A 15,942-nucleotide genomic window follows, 5' to 3' on the forward strand; every position below is an offset into this window, starting at 1 on the left:
AAATATTCCTACTGCAAAGATAAGGCACTGATGGTTACTACTGATACACCCATGTCTTTCTGCTCCAAAGCCAGCTACATGCTGCTTCAATCTGCCATGAAATGCCTGTAATCTCAGAGCCATAATGTAATAGCAATATGCAAGGAAAGGAACCCAAAGAAAAAGTGTCTGCTTGGCAATCAGAACTTGGAGATTGTCCCTTAAAGTGTTGGTATGTCCCTGGATCTCCCTAGTGCCTCCAGCGGATATTTAGTGTTGGAAGAAGAAAATGCCTCAGCTAAGCCTGAAGGCACCTGTTGGAAGGTGTTCTAAAACACAAGGGTTGTCGATAGCAGGGATCAGTCCATGCTGGTGGCAGATGTTTTATGCTTGATAGTGACTGGAAGGAAAATTTCCTACCCAGGAACTGTCAAGCACAAGATGTCTGCAGTGTATTAAGAGCTTTAGAAATAAAATATCAGGTTGTGATAGAGGTTTGCTTTATGTGAAGTTTCTCTCTCGTCAAAATAATTTTCAGTAAGAATTGTTTTTCCTTTTTTATCACCTGTTTTTGACACTTCTGATACAGAAAAGCTTTTTGTTGTAGTCAAAATGACTCTGTTATGAAATGTAGATGTAGGTAAGGTAAGAAGATGTTATAACTGATATGTTTGAGGGGTTCCTGCAAAGAGTTCTTGCACATGAAATAAAAAATGTGTGTCCTAACACTTCTCAACCTTCTGATGTCATAAACAAATGTGGAAATGGAAAGGGCAAATTCTCAGCTGTGAGCCAGGATTAAAACAAGCAGCAAAGTCTATCTTCTCTGAGCTTCGCTTTGCGCTACTCCCCCCTCCCCCCTTGCCCAGCACCTCCACCACTGTGAGGATTTTAAACCAGTTGCCCATACTGAATCCTGGACCCGAAACCAGCATGATGCTGAGGACATGAAGAATCTTTCATTTTGGTGGATGATGGTTCTCAGAAAGAGCAGAGCCCTTCTGCACCTGTGCAGAGGTTTGGACAGCCACAGAAAGGTCCCGGTGGAAGTGAATTGGTGGACAGAGAGCAGGTGATGAGGTTAAAAGTGCATGATGGCTGTGGTTCACCACTCGGGTATCAGCAGTGCGGACATGCCTCTCTGTGTGTTTGGATTCCAGTCACACGACTCTGAATGCACCTGTCTAAATCAAGAGCTGCTCAAACCTCGAGCTGTCCTCAGCCAGACACCCCAAAGCCTCCCAGATTTACCTTCAACACTCACTGGCTACATCCACTGCAGTGGATGGCAAGTTCTTAAGAAATGAAGTCTGGAGAGAAATGAGTCTTCTGTGTGATTATTTCATACTTTTCGGCTTCTCTGATTCAGCCTAGAGCTGAACCTCTCCCTTCTCTCCCACTTCCCATTCGTCCCACGAGGCCTCCCTGACCTTGCAATCCACCCACAGTTTCCATGTTACTGTCAGCCCTCCTTTCACTTGACTGATGAGAAATATGTGATTATTCAACACATCATAAAAACGGCCAGAGCAAATGAAGGAGAAATCTGGAAAGTATTTATAGAAAATCTGTAAACAATCATTGCAATCCAGCTATTCAAAGCTACGCACACATTAGCTTATTAGCTGTAGAGCTGTCAGATTCTCTTTTGTTATTTCACCTTTTTTAAAAATTAAGGTCTGCTTTGTTTCATTCACAGCCATTTTGTATTTCAGAGACTTCTGTTAGCAGACACAATTTCTTTTTTGAGCTACAATAAGTGAGATTTTCTTTCCTTATGACTACACATCATTTCATTGACTTCAGAGGTTTGACAAGCACCGATTAACTGACGTTCCTTATGTGCTAAAAGGCTTCTTGAGGCAGCTTCAAGCACATGCATCTGATTGCTGCGTACAGCTCAACATCAGACTCAGATAAGCAGGAAGGAGGAGGTGAGAACGGAAAAGCTGTGAAGCTCTTCTGGAAAACGGCACAATGCAGTGGTGGGGCACACGTTGCAAAGTCTCCCTTTTCTCTGCAAGAGGCTGAGGTGTTTCTTACTCACCATAGCATGATTTAACCAGAGCGGGATGACTCCATCAAGGCTTTTGGGGTAAACCAGCTCTCGGTTGTAGGTATACAGTGTCCAAAAGGATATACACACAAACTGGAACCAAAATGCAAAATGAAAGAAATTTAAAAATGGAAGACAAACATAACTGATAGGATTTGGTTAGTGCTTTCATTTCTGAGAAGGCAAAATGTCTCCATGCTTTTTTACATGAAAAATGATGACACTGCCAGATAAACTCATGCTATCTCACATTAACTCAGAGATGCAGTGTTCTGTGTTGATACTGAGAGAAAAAAACTCCTGCTTTATAAACTGCTAACACTGACATTTTCTGTGGAATCTGAGATTAGCTGCTGCTTTTTTTTTTTTCTCCCTCTTTCCCTTTCCCTTTGCAGATGGGATCTTTTGATGGTCAAGTAGTTCTCCTCAAGGGACTGTCTGTCAAACTTTTGTTTTTCTCAGTAACAAAGTAAAAACAGATCTTGATAAGGCAGTTCACATAAACTTACCCTTGACCTTCACAACTCATAAGCCTAATTCCTAAATTGCAGGTGAAAGCTGCGCACTGTGGGCACCCATTTTTTCCCCAATAAATCAGGAATTACAGTGGGACAACTTAACTGGAGAAATGGTCCCTGGCATCAGTTACTGATACCTGGGAGCTGATTTGCAATTTTTGGCCCGGCTTTTGAGCACACTTTGTGCTTGGGGTTAGAAACCAGGGGTGTGAGATGCTGGAAGAGTGAGACTGTGCCACAGTCCTGCAGGCATGGTGAGGATGCCTGGTGGGATATGAGAGCAGCATAGTTAACACTCTGACTCCATCCCAGGCAGGGCTTTTTTAGAGAGCCAGCTAGCTGAGCTGCTTGTGGACCATGTTTAAGCAGTGTTTTTCAACCCTCTGAGATTCAGTGGTGGCTGCAGGCATCACTCTCACAGAGCGTACCTACATGTATAAATAACCCATCAGTTCCTCTCCAACCCACGGCATTTTGATAAACAGCATTGTCTGTGAAGGCGTAGGTGATCCATGATGAATCTGACGTAGGCTGTGACTATAATTATTTTTTTCCGTGAATCTGTTTCTCTCCAGTGCTTATTTAAAGTTACTCTGGCGTCAAAGAAGGAGATGTGAGGTTCTGCTGCCTCTTAGGTACCCTCTTGTGTCCTCCTGACCTGTGCTGCCCTTTAGAGAAAAGCCCTAAATTGATAAATCCACAGCTATTTGGACCATGAGATTAACAGAGAGGTTACACCTCATTCAGCCTTTGGGGTCAATCTGTGTCCACTTGAGGACAGCAACCCTAATGTTTGTGCAAGAGGCTTTGCTCTCAACCATGACAGGCTCAGCATTGTTTCTTCTTCTAAATCCATTCCAAATTCAACGGTAAAAGAAAACCCTTAGTTCTTATCTGTTTCATACACATACTTTTGGTGCTATACACCCCTAATTTTTTATGCAAACATTATTTTCAAATACAAAGACAAAGGGTACTTACTGTGGACACTGGGAAAGCCAGGACACTGAAAAGAAGGTCTCTGCTGGAAATTATGCACTTAGCACATCGCAGATTCTTAATTAGTCTCAACACATCAGCCAGGAAGGACACCCCATAGAAGACAGCCTGCAAAACCTAAAGTAATTACACCTAATGAGGGAAACTCATCCAGCTTTCATTAGCATGTTCCTCAACGAAATCTGTTCTTGCTCTTCAGGGAGCTGTTTTGTTCATGAGCTGCAAGCCTGCGTGAGGGAAATAGCTGTTGGCTAAATCTCTTTTACTAACCCAAACTGATTAAATAAAGTTGGTCAGGAGATAACTTTAACAGTATCCCAGTTAATAGATTAAACAGAGATGTGTGATGTGATTCAGATGGGTGAAGTGAAGGGACATGTTGAAAGCCAGCTCCATCACACTTCCTATGTTAATGGTTGACCACTGGATATATCTGAGCAGGAGAGAACAAATTATGCCAGGACATTTTTCCTGTAAAGCAATTGCTAGGTAGCTTTTCCACTGTTTAGCCAACACAGGTTCTTCTTTCTAGGGACTCACAGTGCAACTGATCTCAGTGCCAAGTAGCTCAGAATGATCTAAGGTGAGAATTAGGCGCAGAAGTTACAAAAACAGAACCTCTTTTGCTGAACTCAAAGGGATTCAAGAAAGGATTTCAAATGCCTACAAGCAAAGATCCAGACATCACCAAATAAAAATGAAGTTTTACTTAAGTTTAAATGAAATGATGTATAACTAATGAATTTTAGGATTGGAAGGTTGTGTTTTGAAGTTTTTTTCCTTCTTTCTTTAAATCATTTATAGGTAGTGAGGGTGGGATTTTTTGGGGAAGGACACTAGGAGGATTTGGTAAAGAATTAGATACATGCACAGCGACAAAACAGAGTTCTCCAAATTACGTGTAAAATTGTCATATTACTGTGGTTTAAACCAATATTGCTTTTCTAATTGCTTCATTTTCTCTCCTAATACTACACAGCAGATCAAGATGAACTAGATTTGTCAGACACACAAAGGCAGAATAGAACCTTGCAGAAAAATACTTCTCCCACTGTCTTACATTTAACACCAAGTCAGTTCAGTTCACTTAACTCATGGGGTGACCTCTTCTTTTTAAGGCTATGTTGTCACATGCAATATGGGAAATGCAGCCTGCTGCAAACACTGGATCAGCTAGTGATGCTTAAATGGAAAGAGGGCTACAGCTTTCAGGATGAGATCTCTTTTGCCATGATCTTACTCTGACTCAGATATTTATTTAGAGCAAAGTCTCTGAAGTTGTGGCTGGTTATTTCATCAGTTTCTGAAGAAGCTGAAAAGGGTGGTGCTTGGGAGGGGACAGGATTAGTGCAATGTTTTTCCTTCAGAAATTCCTTTATTATCAAAATATATGAGGGGAGGAGGAGACTATGATTTCACCATGCTTGTTGTCGAACAAGGGCTTCTGCAATCTTTGGTTTCCAGAGACGGAGTCTTCCTGGGCAACAAAATTACCATAGCTTGCAGTTATCTGCAACCATCCCCAAACATTTTGTTTCTTCCCAGCACAGGAAAAGATACAGTCTTCCTTCCCTATGCTTTCCACAGCCCAGAGAGCCACGACAGTAAGTACCACTGTTGGATTGTCCCCCACCCACAGCAGTGGAAGAAGGGAGGTGCTGACACAGGCTGGGTAACTGGCCCAGGGTCATCCAGGACCAGGTATCACAGGCTGTGCATCATCCAGTTCTGCTGCAAAGCCTATCCTATCAAGATAGACAGATAGATGTCTGCAAAGACATTTCCTATCAAGGTCTAGAGAGAACCTACACATCTTTACATTAAAAAAAAAAAAAAAAACCCAAACAGCTTCATCAGAACCCACACAGGTTTTTGTTCAATTTTGAGGTGCCCAAAACAGCTCTTTTGAGTGTGATTTTTTCCTCCCCATTATCACAATTAGCAGGCATTTTTTCAGTCAGTAGGGATTCAGCTCTCCAAGTCACGGGTCTGGTTCAGTAAAGTCCATGCTGGAGTGCAGTGTACTTAGACACAAACACATGTTCAGCCCAAATGTCTGTCCCAATCCTTGGTCTCACCAGGACACCAATACTGAGTCCTCAAAGAGCTAAGAAAAGCCTGGTAATAAACAGAAGCTCTTGTTACACCCTGTAGAGTCAGCAGCAACTTTCTGTAAAAGGCATGAAAAATGAACGTGAGGGTGGTGACAGTCCAGTGACACATGGTGACTAATTGCCAATAAAGCAATTAGGGAGAAGCCTGGTTCCCAGAGGATGGGGCTATTATTATCTTGTTCATGGTCAGCCTTACATTAATCATGGAACAGGGATAGGCTGCTTCTTTCCCTGCTTCAAAATTAACTAAAATAAACATTACTGAAAAGAAACAGTCCCAAAACAGCCACATTGTCAGCCTGGTAAATATTCTGTTATACACAGGGGAGGACAATGTTATCTTCTGTATGGAAAATTCTTATCTGAATGTGTAACCTGACCCATTTCTCCAGCTAAACATGGAGAAGAACAGCTCTTGAAGAAGTTTGAACTCAGCCTCAGGAGCTTGGATTTGTTCTGCTGTAACTCTACTGTCATTCATCACCATAGTTTCAAAGGTGTTTCAGACAATTTAGTGATCTTTAGTGATCACCCTGTATTTCCAAGAGCAATGGAAGGTTTTACAAGTAAGTTTCAAACCAGAAAACTGAACTTAGCTAGGAACATCCCTAGTACTGCGCAGTCTGGCATGGTACACCCCCAGTAGATTAAAATCCAAGCTAATCCAAGCTCCAAACCTACTGGGGTTATTCTTGTAAGAAAGGTGCATCCAAATATTGTAGCCCCCCATTAAAAGGAAAATGCTGACATTAAAAAAAAAAAAAAAAAAAAAAAAAAAAAAAAAAAAGTGAAAACATCAAATTATTCCAGATGTCCTGTGAATTTCCCAAGCAACAGTGCTGGCACTCACAAATCCATTGCAGGCACTCATGGAATATAAATCCACTGGCTGTAAATAGAAAGGATTCCCTAAAGTGTTCCCACACGAACAGAAGGAAGACTGGAAGCATTCAGAAAGCTAATGATTAACCCAAAGAGGAGAATATGGATATGATTATCCCTGCTGGAGAGAGGCTGCTTTCCCCTCTAGACCCTGCAGAGTTCCATGGTGCTGGGTGCTGTAGAAACATTTAATTTGGCCAGATCAATTTTCCAAACTGAGACTCACAGTGACAAAGACAAAGCTCAATTTTTATCTGGTGCAGTGATCAAAAGGGTGTTTCTGTTTAACTAACCTGACATGATTTACTTTTGTGTATAAGATCTTGCCATATGTGTATATTGAAATCTCCAGCTAGTACAAATAAATCGGGCTCCAAGCTCTGCCCTTTAGGGAGGGATAAATCCAATATTCTGAGCAAGTTATTAGACATAAAAATCAACATTTAGTGTAGACACACATCCATTCACTTGATAGTGTCTTGGAAAATATCTTTACTAAATACTGGGCCTATTCTGAAATAAATACAAAGCAGCTTTCAGGACAATTGAAAAGTATTTCCATTATGAAAGACAAAAGTATATGGAATAAAATGGGGAAGGAACGCAGTCAATAGTTTCTAAAGGTGCAGTGTGCTCATTATGCAGTGATTTACTAATGGATTTACAGCAGTGAGCAGATTTTTATGAGCTCAGATATTTCAGGCAATGAATGATTCCGCTTGCACTGTTTTGTGTCACAGATGAATGAAATAAATACAAAACTGGTTTTATCTGTCATTTCTGCTTCTTCAATGATGGGTCAAAGAACCTCTTTGATACAAAGCCCACTTATTCTTTTTTTCCCCCTACAAAAATATTTCCTTACTGAATCTTGATTGCTATGATCATTAAGAAGATGAATCTGAAGCAATGTCAGAGATGTAGCTCCCTTGGGAGAGCCACATGACTGGCAAGGAATTGAATGAGGTGCTAAAAGAGGGTCATATCTAGAAGGAATTCTTCCAGCATCTCTCCAGCAAAATGGGAGACAAGGAGCATTTCCATCCCCAGAAAATGTTAGTTTTCCCAGTATTTCTATTTCAGATCACAGTGAGGCAGCCAGAGCAGCTTTCCACAGAAAGAAATTTTTAAATGCTATTCCAAAGAAATAAATGAAATTTTTGGAGGGAAAATTTCCAAGGGATTCAGACAGCCAGTGCCAGAAGGCAGGCAATCCCAGTCTGGCAGGACACAGGCAGAAGAGCTGGACAAAGGCTGTCTCTGTGTTCCTGGCTCTGGGGAAGCCTCCAAGGCACTGCCCAGGCCTGCCCTGCACAGCAGATCCACTGAACCAGAGCAGCCCAGTGTGAAGGTCTTGCCCACTCTTCTTCCCCACAACCGTAACTCCCGACAACCCTAGGTGCTTTCTAGGGCTGTGTCCAGACCAACAGAAATTCAGTGCCTTGGATGTGCACCCAATGGACAAGGGTGGTTGACAGGCACCTCTTGTTCCTCGATGTTCCTCAGCAACAACAGGGAATGGTTTAATGCCAGACCGTGGGATGAGTCCTTTAAGTCCAGTGGAGCCCCACAGAGAGCACCACAGCATGTGGGACATGTCTTCTCACACTCTTCCTCTCTTATGCAGTGGCTCAAGAAACTTTTGCCACCTTTTTGCTGCTGCTTTACTAAAAAATGCTACCCAGTTCAGCAGGAGAAGGGGGATGTCAGCATTTCTTTCCCTAATGCCTCTTCATTTTTTGGCAATCCTTTCTTTAAATAAATAAATCTCTGAAGAAGAAGGACTACCATCCATGAAGGAGTAATTTTGCACATCCTTTCCCACTGCCACATTTTGTGCATAAGATAGGCAATATGCTCAGCCCAAACCATTTTCCTTTGGCCGGCAGCTGCATTTTGGCATTGGAATCTGATCAATGAGTGGTTAAAATTTGGTACTCAAAGGACTGGGGAAGTGGAGAAAGAGCCCTCACTCATGGAGATTTAAGAAAACCTGAGCTGTTCAGCAGATCTGTAAATGAGCTGGCAAAGGGAGCAAACACTGAGGTGGTACACTTTCGTGAACCTGATGGGGTTTTTTTCCCTTGCAAAGCGACCTGAGTGAAAAATTGCCAAATAACATCAGGATACTGAGTGCCTGAGCAATCAAATAGTAGGCAAAAATCTGTGTTGATAAGTGCAATGTAAAGCATTTCAGAAAAAATTAAAAAGCACCTTCAATTATATATTTTTCAACAGTGGGTTCTATATTAGCTGTCACCATCCAGTAAAGAAATATTAGTCTCAGTGTGGATTGCTTTCTCAACTTGCTCTCTCCTTGCCTACCAGTGATCAAAAAAGACAAATAGAGAGTTAAGAGCAGTCAAGAAGAATTAAACTACAAACAAGGAAACACCTTTAGGCCACTATATAAACCCATATATGCTCATAACTTGACCACTGCAGCCTGCCCCGCCTGCTCCCTCCTGAAACTAGAAAAACTGCTGCAAAGGTGACGTGGACAATTTAATGAGAAGCAACCCTTTGTGAAGAGAAATGAAAAAGGTTTGGACTTCCAGCCTGCAGAAAACAGTAACTGAGAGGATAATCTAATGCCATTCTAATGAGTGGCAAAGAAAATGTGAACAGGGATGGATGATTAAATTACCACACAGAAACAATGAGGCATCCAGCTCAGCTGTCAAGGAAGCAGGTTTACACTGACAGAATGAACATGTCTTTCACACAAGACACACTTGCCTTATGGCACAGGGAAAGTACCAGAAGTATGAACAGGCATGTTTTTCCTTTACATAGATGAAAGCAAGGCTTTGATTGGGTATTAGCTACCTTAGTCTGGATTTATTTTTTTGGCTGGGTATGCTAGTGGGACAGTAAAGCTATGGAAACTTCAGTTCATGCTTGTACATGCTCTTGCCTTGTGCAGCCTTTCCCTGACCATCCCTGACTGCTGGTCACTAAGGGAAACTGGATGACAATTTCAGTGAGTATTTCTTCATCCCAAAATACTGGGAGATTGGTTACTTGCTTTGACCTTTTGATCTCAAGCTTTAGAGCTCGGTGGTAAATCTCATTATAATGGTGCTAGGGGATGGGGGTGGAGATGCTGTTTTGCCTGAAAGTATGGGTGGTGTTTTAGTGGAGTCAGCTACTTCCCCAAATTGGCAATACTGATAAACAGGCACCATTGCAATTAGCAGTACAAATGCCACCTGACTGCAGTGATATATATGTGTCCTCATCCTTCCACAGCTCACTTGGCCACTGAGGAGAGGGCTGGGGCTCCCAGAATCCCTGGGTTGTTGTGGTCACTTCACTTGCCACTCACCGCCTCTTTCTTGCAAATGTGTCACAGAATGGTTGAGGATGGAAGAGAACCAAATTCCCCGCTTCCCTGAAGGTCTCCAAAAGCCCCACTTGGAGCTGGGGAGCCAAGTGAGCTGAGCTCCAGCATAGGATGTCTCCTTCTGAAGGGTAAAAGTAGAGACAAACATGCCCCAGACCAGACTTCTCACTGATATTTAACTCTGATGGTCACACAGAATAGATGAAAGGCCAGGTCCCTGCAGTCATCCTTCAAATTAGCAAGCGTGCCTGAAATTTTTCCCTTGTAGGAAACCTCTCCACAAGCCTGGTCTTTCCACCCCACCAGTACTACTTTCCCGAGCTGCTGATGAACGCCTTGGACTCTGAACAAGCCTTCTCCCCTGGGTATCTCATGTACTTTCACTTTGATTTCTATCCTGTGAAATGATAGCACATTAGAAGAACCAGAACACATTACAATCTCTCTTTTTCTGTGTGCTTTTAGGAAATGTGCAACCAGTTGAAAGCACTGCTGAAACTCATGTAATAATATCACAAGCACTTCTCTCCACAGGCTGGAATTTCTTTCCCTTGTGTTCTCAACTGATTGTCAAAAGAAGCAGGTACTCTGAATGGCTAAATTAGCATGGTGCTCTGCTTTGTTTCACTTTTCCTGTAATTTAGAGGACATAAAAGCCTATTTAAAAATTGAAGTAAAACTCCAAGCAGTGTTGAAATGTTTTGAATCAAAGGTTAGAAAACAGGCACCAAACTTGTGTGTGTCCTGGCAGGACATACCCCCACTTTTCTGTCCTTCCCCTCACTGACAATATCTCTTTTACAAGGAGGCAGCTAGCTTTGAAGTACTTTCTGAAAATCAAGCACATCACCAGCCAATATTCTTTCTGCATGAAACCTGTGAATACATTTCACAGCACAAGCACAGAACCCTCCTTAGTTTCCTCTGGGGTAAAAACCACCAAAGGAAGCAGTTTAACAGCAGCAAATACACCAGCTGCATATGTCTTGAGGCGCAGATGGCAGACAAACAAACAGACATATTGGTATCACTGTATAACACAATTTGCTTACCAGATTGAGGACTGTCAAATATTTCCACTGCGCCCCGTAAAGGAACACTTCAGATGGCTGCTCCTCTGTTTTTACGTGTGCGATGGAATAGGCAACGAAAAGGTACCAGACAAAAGCAAGGCAGTGGTACGTGGCGAGGGTAGAGACTTCCATGCTTCAGCCAGGAGCAACTGACAGCTGCTCTGAAAGCAGCTTTTCTCTTAAGGTGCTCAGTGCATGGGATAAGGCAAGGCAGGAGGGTTTACTTCAGAGCAGTCTCGGGACACGATGCCACTTTGCTCTAGTCAAAAGGAAAAATCACAAGGCTGTGAACTTTGCTTCTATTTGTCTCCCTTTTTACTTTACAGATAGGCTGGGGGGTGGGGGGGATGAGAAGAATAGGCTTATTCCATGGATTTAAATGCCTTGCTCAAGATTACCAAAGATTAGTTGCAGAGTTACATAAATTTTGGGTTGTGTTATTCTTTTGCAAAAGTGGGGGGGAGTTTTGCTGCTGATTTTGTGTAACAGGCTGTCATGTGTCGGGTAGAGAGTGAAAACAAGTGGCATTTTCCTCACTTGTAGCTGTGTGTGCAGCCATGTCTCCAGCTCAGCATGGGAAGCCTCTGTGACTGTTTTTGCATTGTGCCAAAGAAAGAAGTGGGAAATGTAATGGCCTGTGAAAGAAAAACCTAGTTGATTTGTTGATGGGCTATGGAGGTGACAAGGAAGCTGACAGGATTCATAAGCAAAGGTCCTTGGGGCTGAAAATCTCTCTGTCTGTTAACATTTCTTTTTGTGGGAAAAGGCTCTGCCACCTTTATGCTGCTCCCAGCAGCTGGAATTCATCACAGCCATGCATGGCAGGTTGGACAAACCCTGAGTCACTCTGAAGCGCTGGCAGGGATGGAGACACAGGACAAAGGCATTGGGTGACAAACAAGAAGTGCTGAGCAGCATGTCTTGCCTCTCTGCTTTTTTATTTGCTACTACTCACCTTCAGACAGCCCCTCCTCCCTGGCACAACATCATCGCATCATCAGGGCTGAGAAGAAGAGAAGAACCAGTATAAAATGACCCTAAAATGAGAATGGTTGCTTTCCCTTCTCCTGCCTCACCGTGCAGTCATAACTAGCAGTGGAAAACACACACTGCATTTCCTAGTCTTCATAACTGCTGTGCTCTCAGCAGTAATTGCCACCTGAGGGTTTCACAGGGGCCTTAATGGGGAGCAGGTATCATGTCCCAGCCCACAGCTGGACCTTCCTCATGCAAGATGGGGATGCAGGATGCTCCTCCTGCCCCTGCAGACATTGCCCCATGAGCAGGGCTCAGCTTTGGCCGGGCAGACTGCATTAAGAGATCTCTTTTTCCTCCCCTTTTAACTGGCTTATAGACGGCATTGAGCAATCTGATGTGTTTTGGTTTGGTTTGTTTTTATCTGGCTTTTTTTTTTCCCCTCCTACTGGATGCAAGGCTCCATGCGGGATAATTTCCTATGAACTCAGGCAGCAATGTGCCTGCATGTTGAGAAACAGGCCTCGTGCTAAGGCGCTTCAGTATTCTCCTGTGTTTCATTGACTTCTCCCCTAATTCAGATTGCCCGCATCCAGATCCCCCAGGCATTCCAGCCACCACAATCCCAGTGAATTATTGCTGCCTCACTTATGAAAAATAAAGACATAGAGCCTTCTGTGGTTGTTTGAAGTTGGAAGAGAAAACTCCCTGCCAGGAAAAAAAAAAAAAAAAAAAAAGGAAAACAAGATGGGATTATGTTTTTTGCACTCTGACAATGTCACCAGTCTTTTCACAGAATCATAGAAGAATTATTTGGGTAGGAAGGGACCTTCAAGATCATCTAGTTCCAGCTCCCCTATCATAGGAAGGGACATCTTCCACCAGAGCAGGTTGCTCAAAGCCCCATCCAACCTGGCCTTGAACACTTGATGAGATGGGGCATCCACTTCTCTGGGCAGCCTGTTCCAGTACTTCACCACCAGTGAAGAATTTCTTCCTAATATCTAAGTTAAACCCATCCTCTGTCAGTTTAAAGCCATTCCCCCTTGTCCTGCCACCAAATGCCCTTTTAAGAAGACCCTCTCCAGCCCTCTTGCTGAACCCCCTTTAGGCACTGGAAGGCTGCTCTAAGGTCTCCTTGGAGCCTTCTCTTCTCCAGGCTGAACAACTCCAGCTCTCTCAGCCTGTCTTCACAGAAGAGGTGCTCCAGCCCTCTGAGCATCTTTGTGGCTTTCTCTGGACTTGCTACAACAGGTCCAGGTCCTTCTTACAAACAGAGCTGAATGGGACTGATGCAGGTGGGGTCTCATGAGGGTGTCATAGGGGGCAGAATCACTTCCTTTGACCTGATGGCCACACTACTTTTTATGCAGCCCGGGATACATTTGGCTTTCTGGGCTGTAAATGAACATTTCCAGGCCATGCTGAGCTTCTTGTTAAGAACCCCCAGACCTTCTTTCGAGGCTGCTCACAATCCATTCTCCCCCAGCCTGTATTTGTGCTTGGGATTGCCCTGACCCAGATGTAGGACCTTGAACTTGGCCTTGTTGAATTTCATGTGTTTCACACAGGCCCCCTCTCCAGCCTGTGCAGGTCCCCCTGGATGCATCCCTTCCCTCCAGTGTGCTGACTGTGCCACACAGCTCGGTGTCACCAGCAGATTTGCAGACTCAATCCCACTGTCCATGTCACTCACAGAGATGTTAAGTAGCACTGGTCTTAATATCATCCCTTTAGGAATGCCATTTCCACTGCTTTCCACTTGAACATTGAGCTGTTGACCACAGCTCTTTCAGTGCAACTATTCAGTCAATTCCTTATCCACTGAGTGGTGCCTCTCTCAAATTTGTATCTCTCCAGTTTAGCAACAAGGATCATGTCATGTGGGACAGTGTCAAATGCTTTGCTCATGTCCTAGAAAATCTAGCAGAAAAGGGTTTTCATTTGCCTTTACAGAATTTCTGGGTAGGGGCAGTGCCGTTATGAGCTGCTTTTCAATGTCTAGACTCATCCCTGTGACAAAAGGCAGGAAGACAATAGGACACTGGCACGGAAGGGTCCTTTTTATTAATAGCTTGCATACCAAAGTCACCAGGCAGTCAGCTCTTTTAACAAGTAATCTTCACACCAGTCTTTCTGAGGTAGAGTGCAACTTAAGAAATGGGAAGGCTGAGCATTCTGCTCAGTAGGTGCCTGAATGCATGCAAATGAATGCAAATGTATGCAAAATGGCAAGGTGTGTTTTTTCTTTTCTGGAGGATTTTGGCCAGTATGGCTGGGAAGGTGTCAAGTGCGGTGACAGCTTTCTGATGTGGACATCTGTCCCTCAGACTGAGACCATCTGCTTTGTTTTCCCATATACAAGAAGAAGATACATTCCCTTCAGCCTAGTTAAAGGATGCAATTTGGATGCAGAAACATTGCAAAGAAAGCATGAGCACCAAACAGGATCTGAAATCCAACACTCCGCAATTCATGGAGTCTTTCTCATTTCACAGCCAGTGTGATGTAGGAAGAAAATACACAGGAAAGGTCATATCTTATGTCATCTCTCCATGGGAACATCAACTGAAGGGTCAGTGGAAGAGGGGATTCGGCCCAAATCTTTTTGCAGTGAGTGGAAAAAGGAAGAAGGCGCACACTGGGGTGCAGCAGATGTGCTGCTGCAGATCTAGTGGGACTGTTTAGGGAAACACCATTTTCCATCTGCTTCGTACCACACCCCAGCTTGCATCTGCTTCTCCCCTGGAGCTGAGCCACATTCACACACTGACAATGCTCCCAATCCACTTCAGGGGCTCATCTGATTTGTGCAGCAATAGCTGACTTTGTGCTGAAGCAAACTGGAGCTCACAGTTACTTCATTAATATGGTTCAGCTGAAGGATAGAACAAGTAACTGGAGCCATAAATCACCTTGTGTCCATAAAATGTCCTCTGCACATTCCCAATTCCATGAGAGTGACTTAGGCCAGCTTGCTTGGCTGCACCGCAATGGGTTTGACTCACTCATGTTATTAGTATGGCTCAGGTACAGAAGTGACAGCAAAGAGTGTGCAGTGGCAATATCTTAGATAATTGTGTGTCTTCACTGATGGGCATGGTATTTCCAGGCCATCAAGCAGCCCCCAGTTAAGTCCATCATTATCACAATAGTGTCTAATTACCACCTCAGCCTGCATTAATGAAGCAGCTGATAGAAAAAAATATTCTTGCTTCCTCACTTCTGACATTTCGTTTAGAGACCAGATAGGTGCTTTTCAAATCTCGTTCAATATTTTTGCACTAGCAAGGCTTCCTCTCTGCCATGGCAGCATCCAGTGATGGCAAAACAAGCGAGAGCAAGGCAGGAAATTACTGGCAGGTGACAGCAGTTAGGATCAGATGATAAGAACAGATTCAAAGCCATGCAAAAGCCTAGGAAAGGTTTGGGGACTTAAAAAATTCTGTCTTTGTGCTTAGCTCTCCTTTCTAGGCACCATCTAAGAATAAGAGACTGGTACAGAAGGGTGTCTTGCTTCTGCCAGAGTGATTTTTTTATAAGGTAAAAAAGTGACAAGGAGTTGGGCAATTACATCTTTCTTCTCATTTTTTACTGCATGTTTCTGTCCTTGACTCAGTTCTACTATTTCACATGTAGGTTGTTTTTAATGTACTGCTGTTTTCAGCTGGCTTGCATTAGGGGCAGCATCCCTTGCAAGGGGGGCCCCGGGCTGTTCTTGTGCAGCATCCCCTGAGCAGAATGTGAATGCGTCTGGGGGCTCTGCTTCCCTCGTTCTGGCTCAGTTGCAGGTAGTGCAGAGCTCTGTGTGGAAGATGTGTTTTCTGACAAGCCCTGTCTGAGAAAGCTTTTTAACATGTAGTGTGAGGCTGCCTGAGCTCTATGTCCCCAGGGACATCTACGATAACAATTCATTCTATGACAGCCCCAATGTATGAAATGAAACATAATTGACAAAATTGCAAGCTCGGCATAGTCTGCTCCAGGCGTCATCAAATCC

General features: G+C 43.5%; 1 protein-coding gene across 1 annotated transcript in view; it reads right to left on the bottom strand.

The window, feature by feature from the left end:
* LOC121357805 (androgen dependent TFPI regulating protein) overlaps window positions 1–11,163 on the bottom strand; it is a 29,866-nt gene extending 18,703 nt beyond the window's left edge. The window contains exons 1-3 of the mRNA XM_041475425.1: window positions 10,947–11,163; window positions 3,535–3,669; window positions 2,027–2,128 (exon numbers count right to left, since the gene is read on the bottom strand). Coding sequence (XP_041331359.1) covers window positions 2,027–2,128; window positions 3,535–3,669; window positions 10,947–11,099 — 390 coding nt within the window. The 5' untranslated portion in view covers window positions 11,100–11,163. The remainder of the gene's footprint in view (window positions 1–2,026; window positions 2,129–3,534; window positions 3,670–10,946) is intronic.
* Window positions 11,164–15,942: the final 4,779 nt, after the last annotated feature.

This window comes from Pyrgilauda ruficollis, unplaced genomic scaffold (genome assembly GCF_017590135.1).
Source record: "Pyrgilauda ruficollis isolate IOZ18807 unplaced genomic scaffold, ASM1759013v1 scaffold35, whole genome shotgun sequence".
Lineage (NCBI taxonomy): Eukaryota > Metazoa > Chordata > Aves > Passeriformes > Passeridae > Pyrgilauda > Pyrgilauda ruficollis.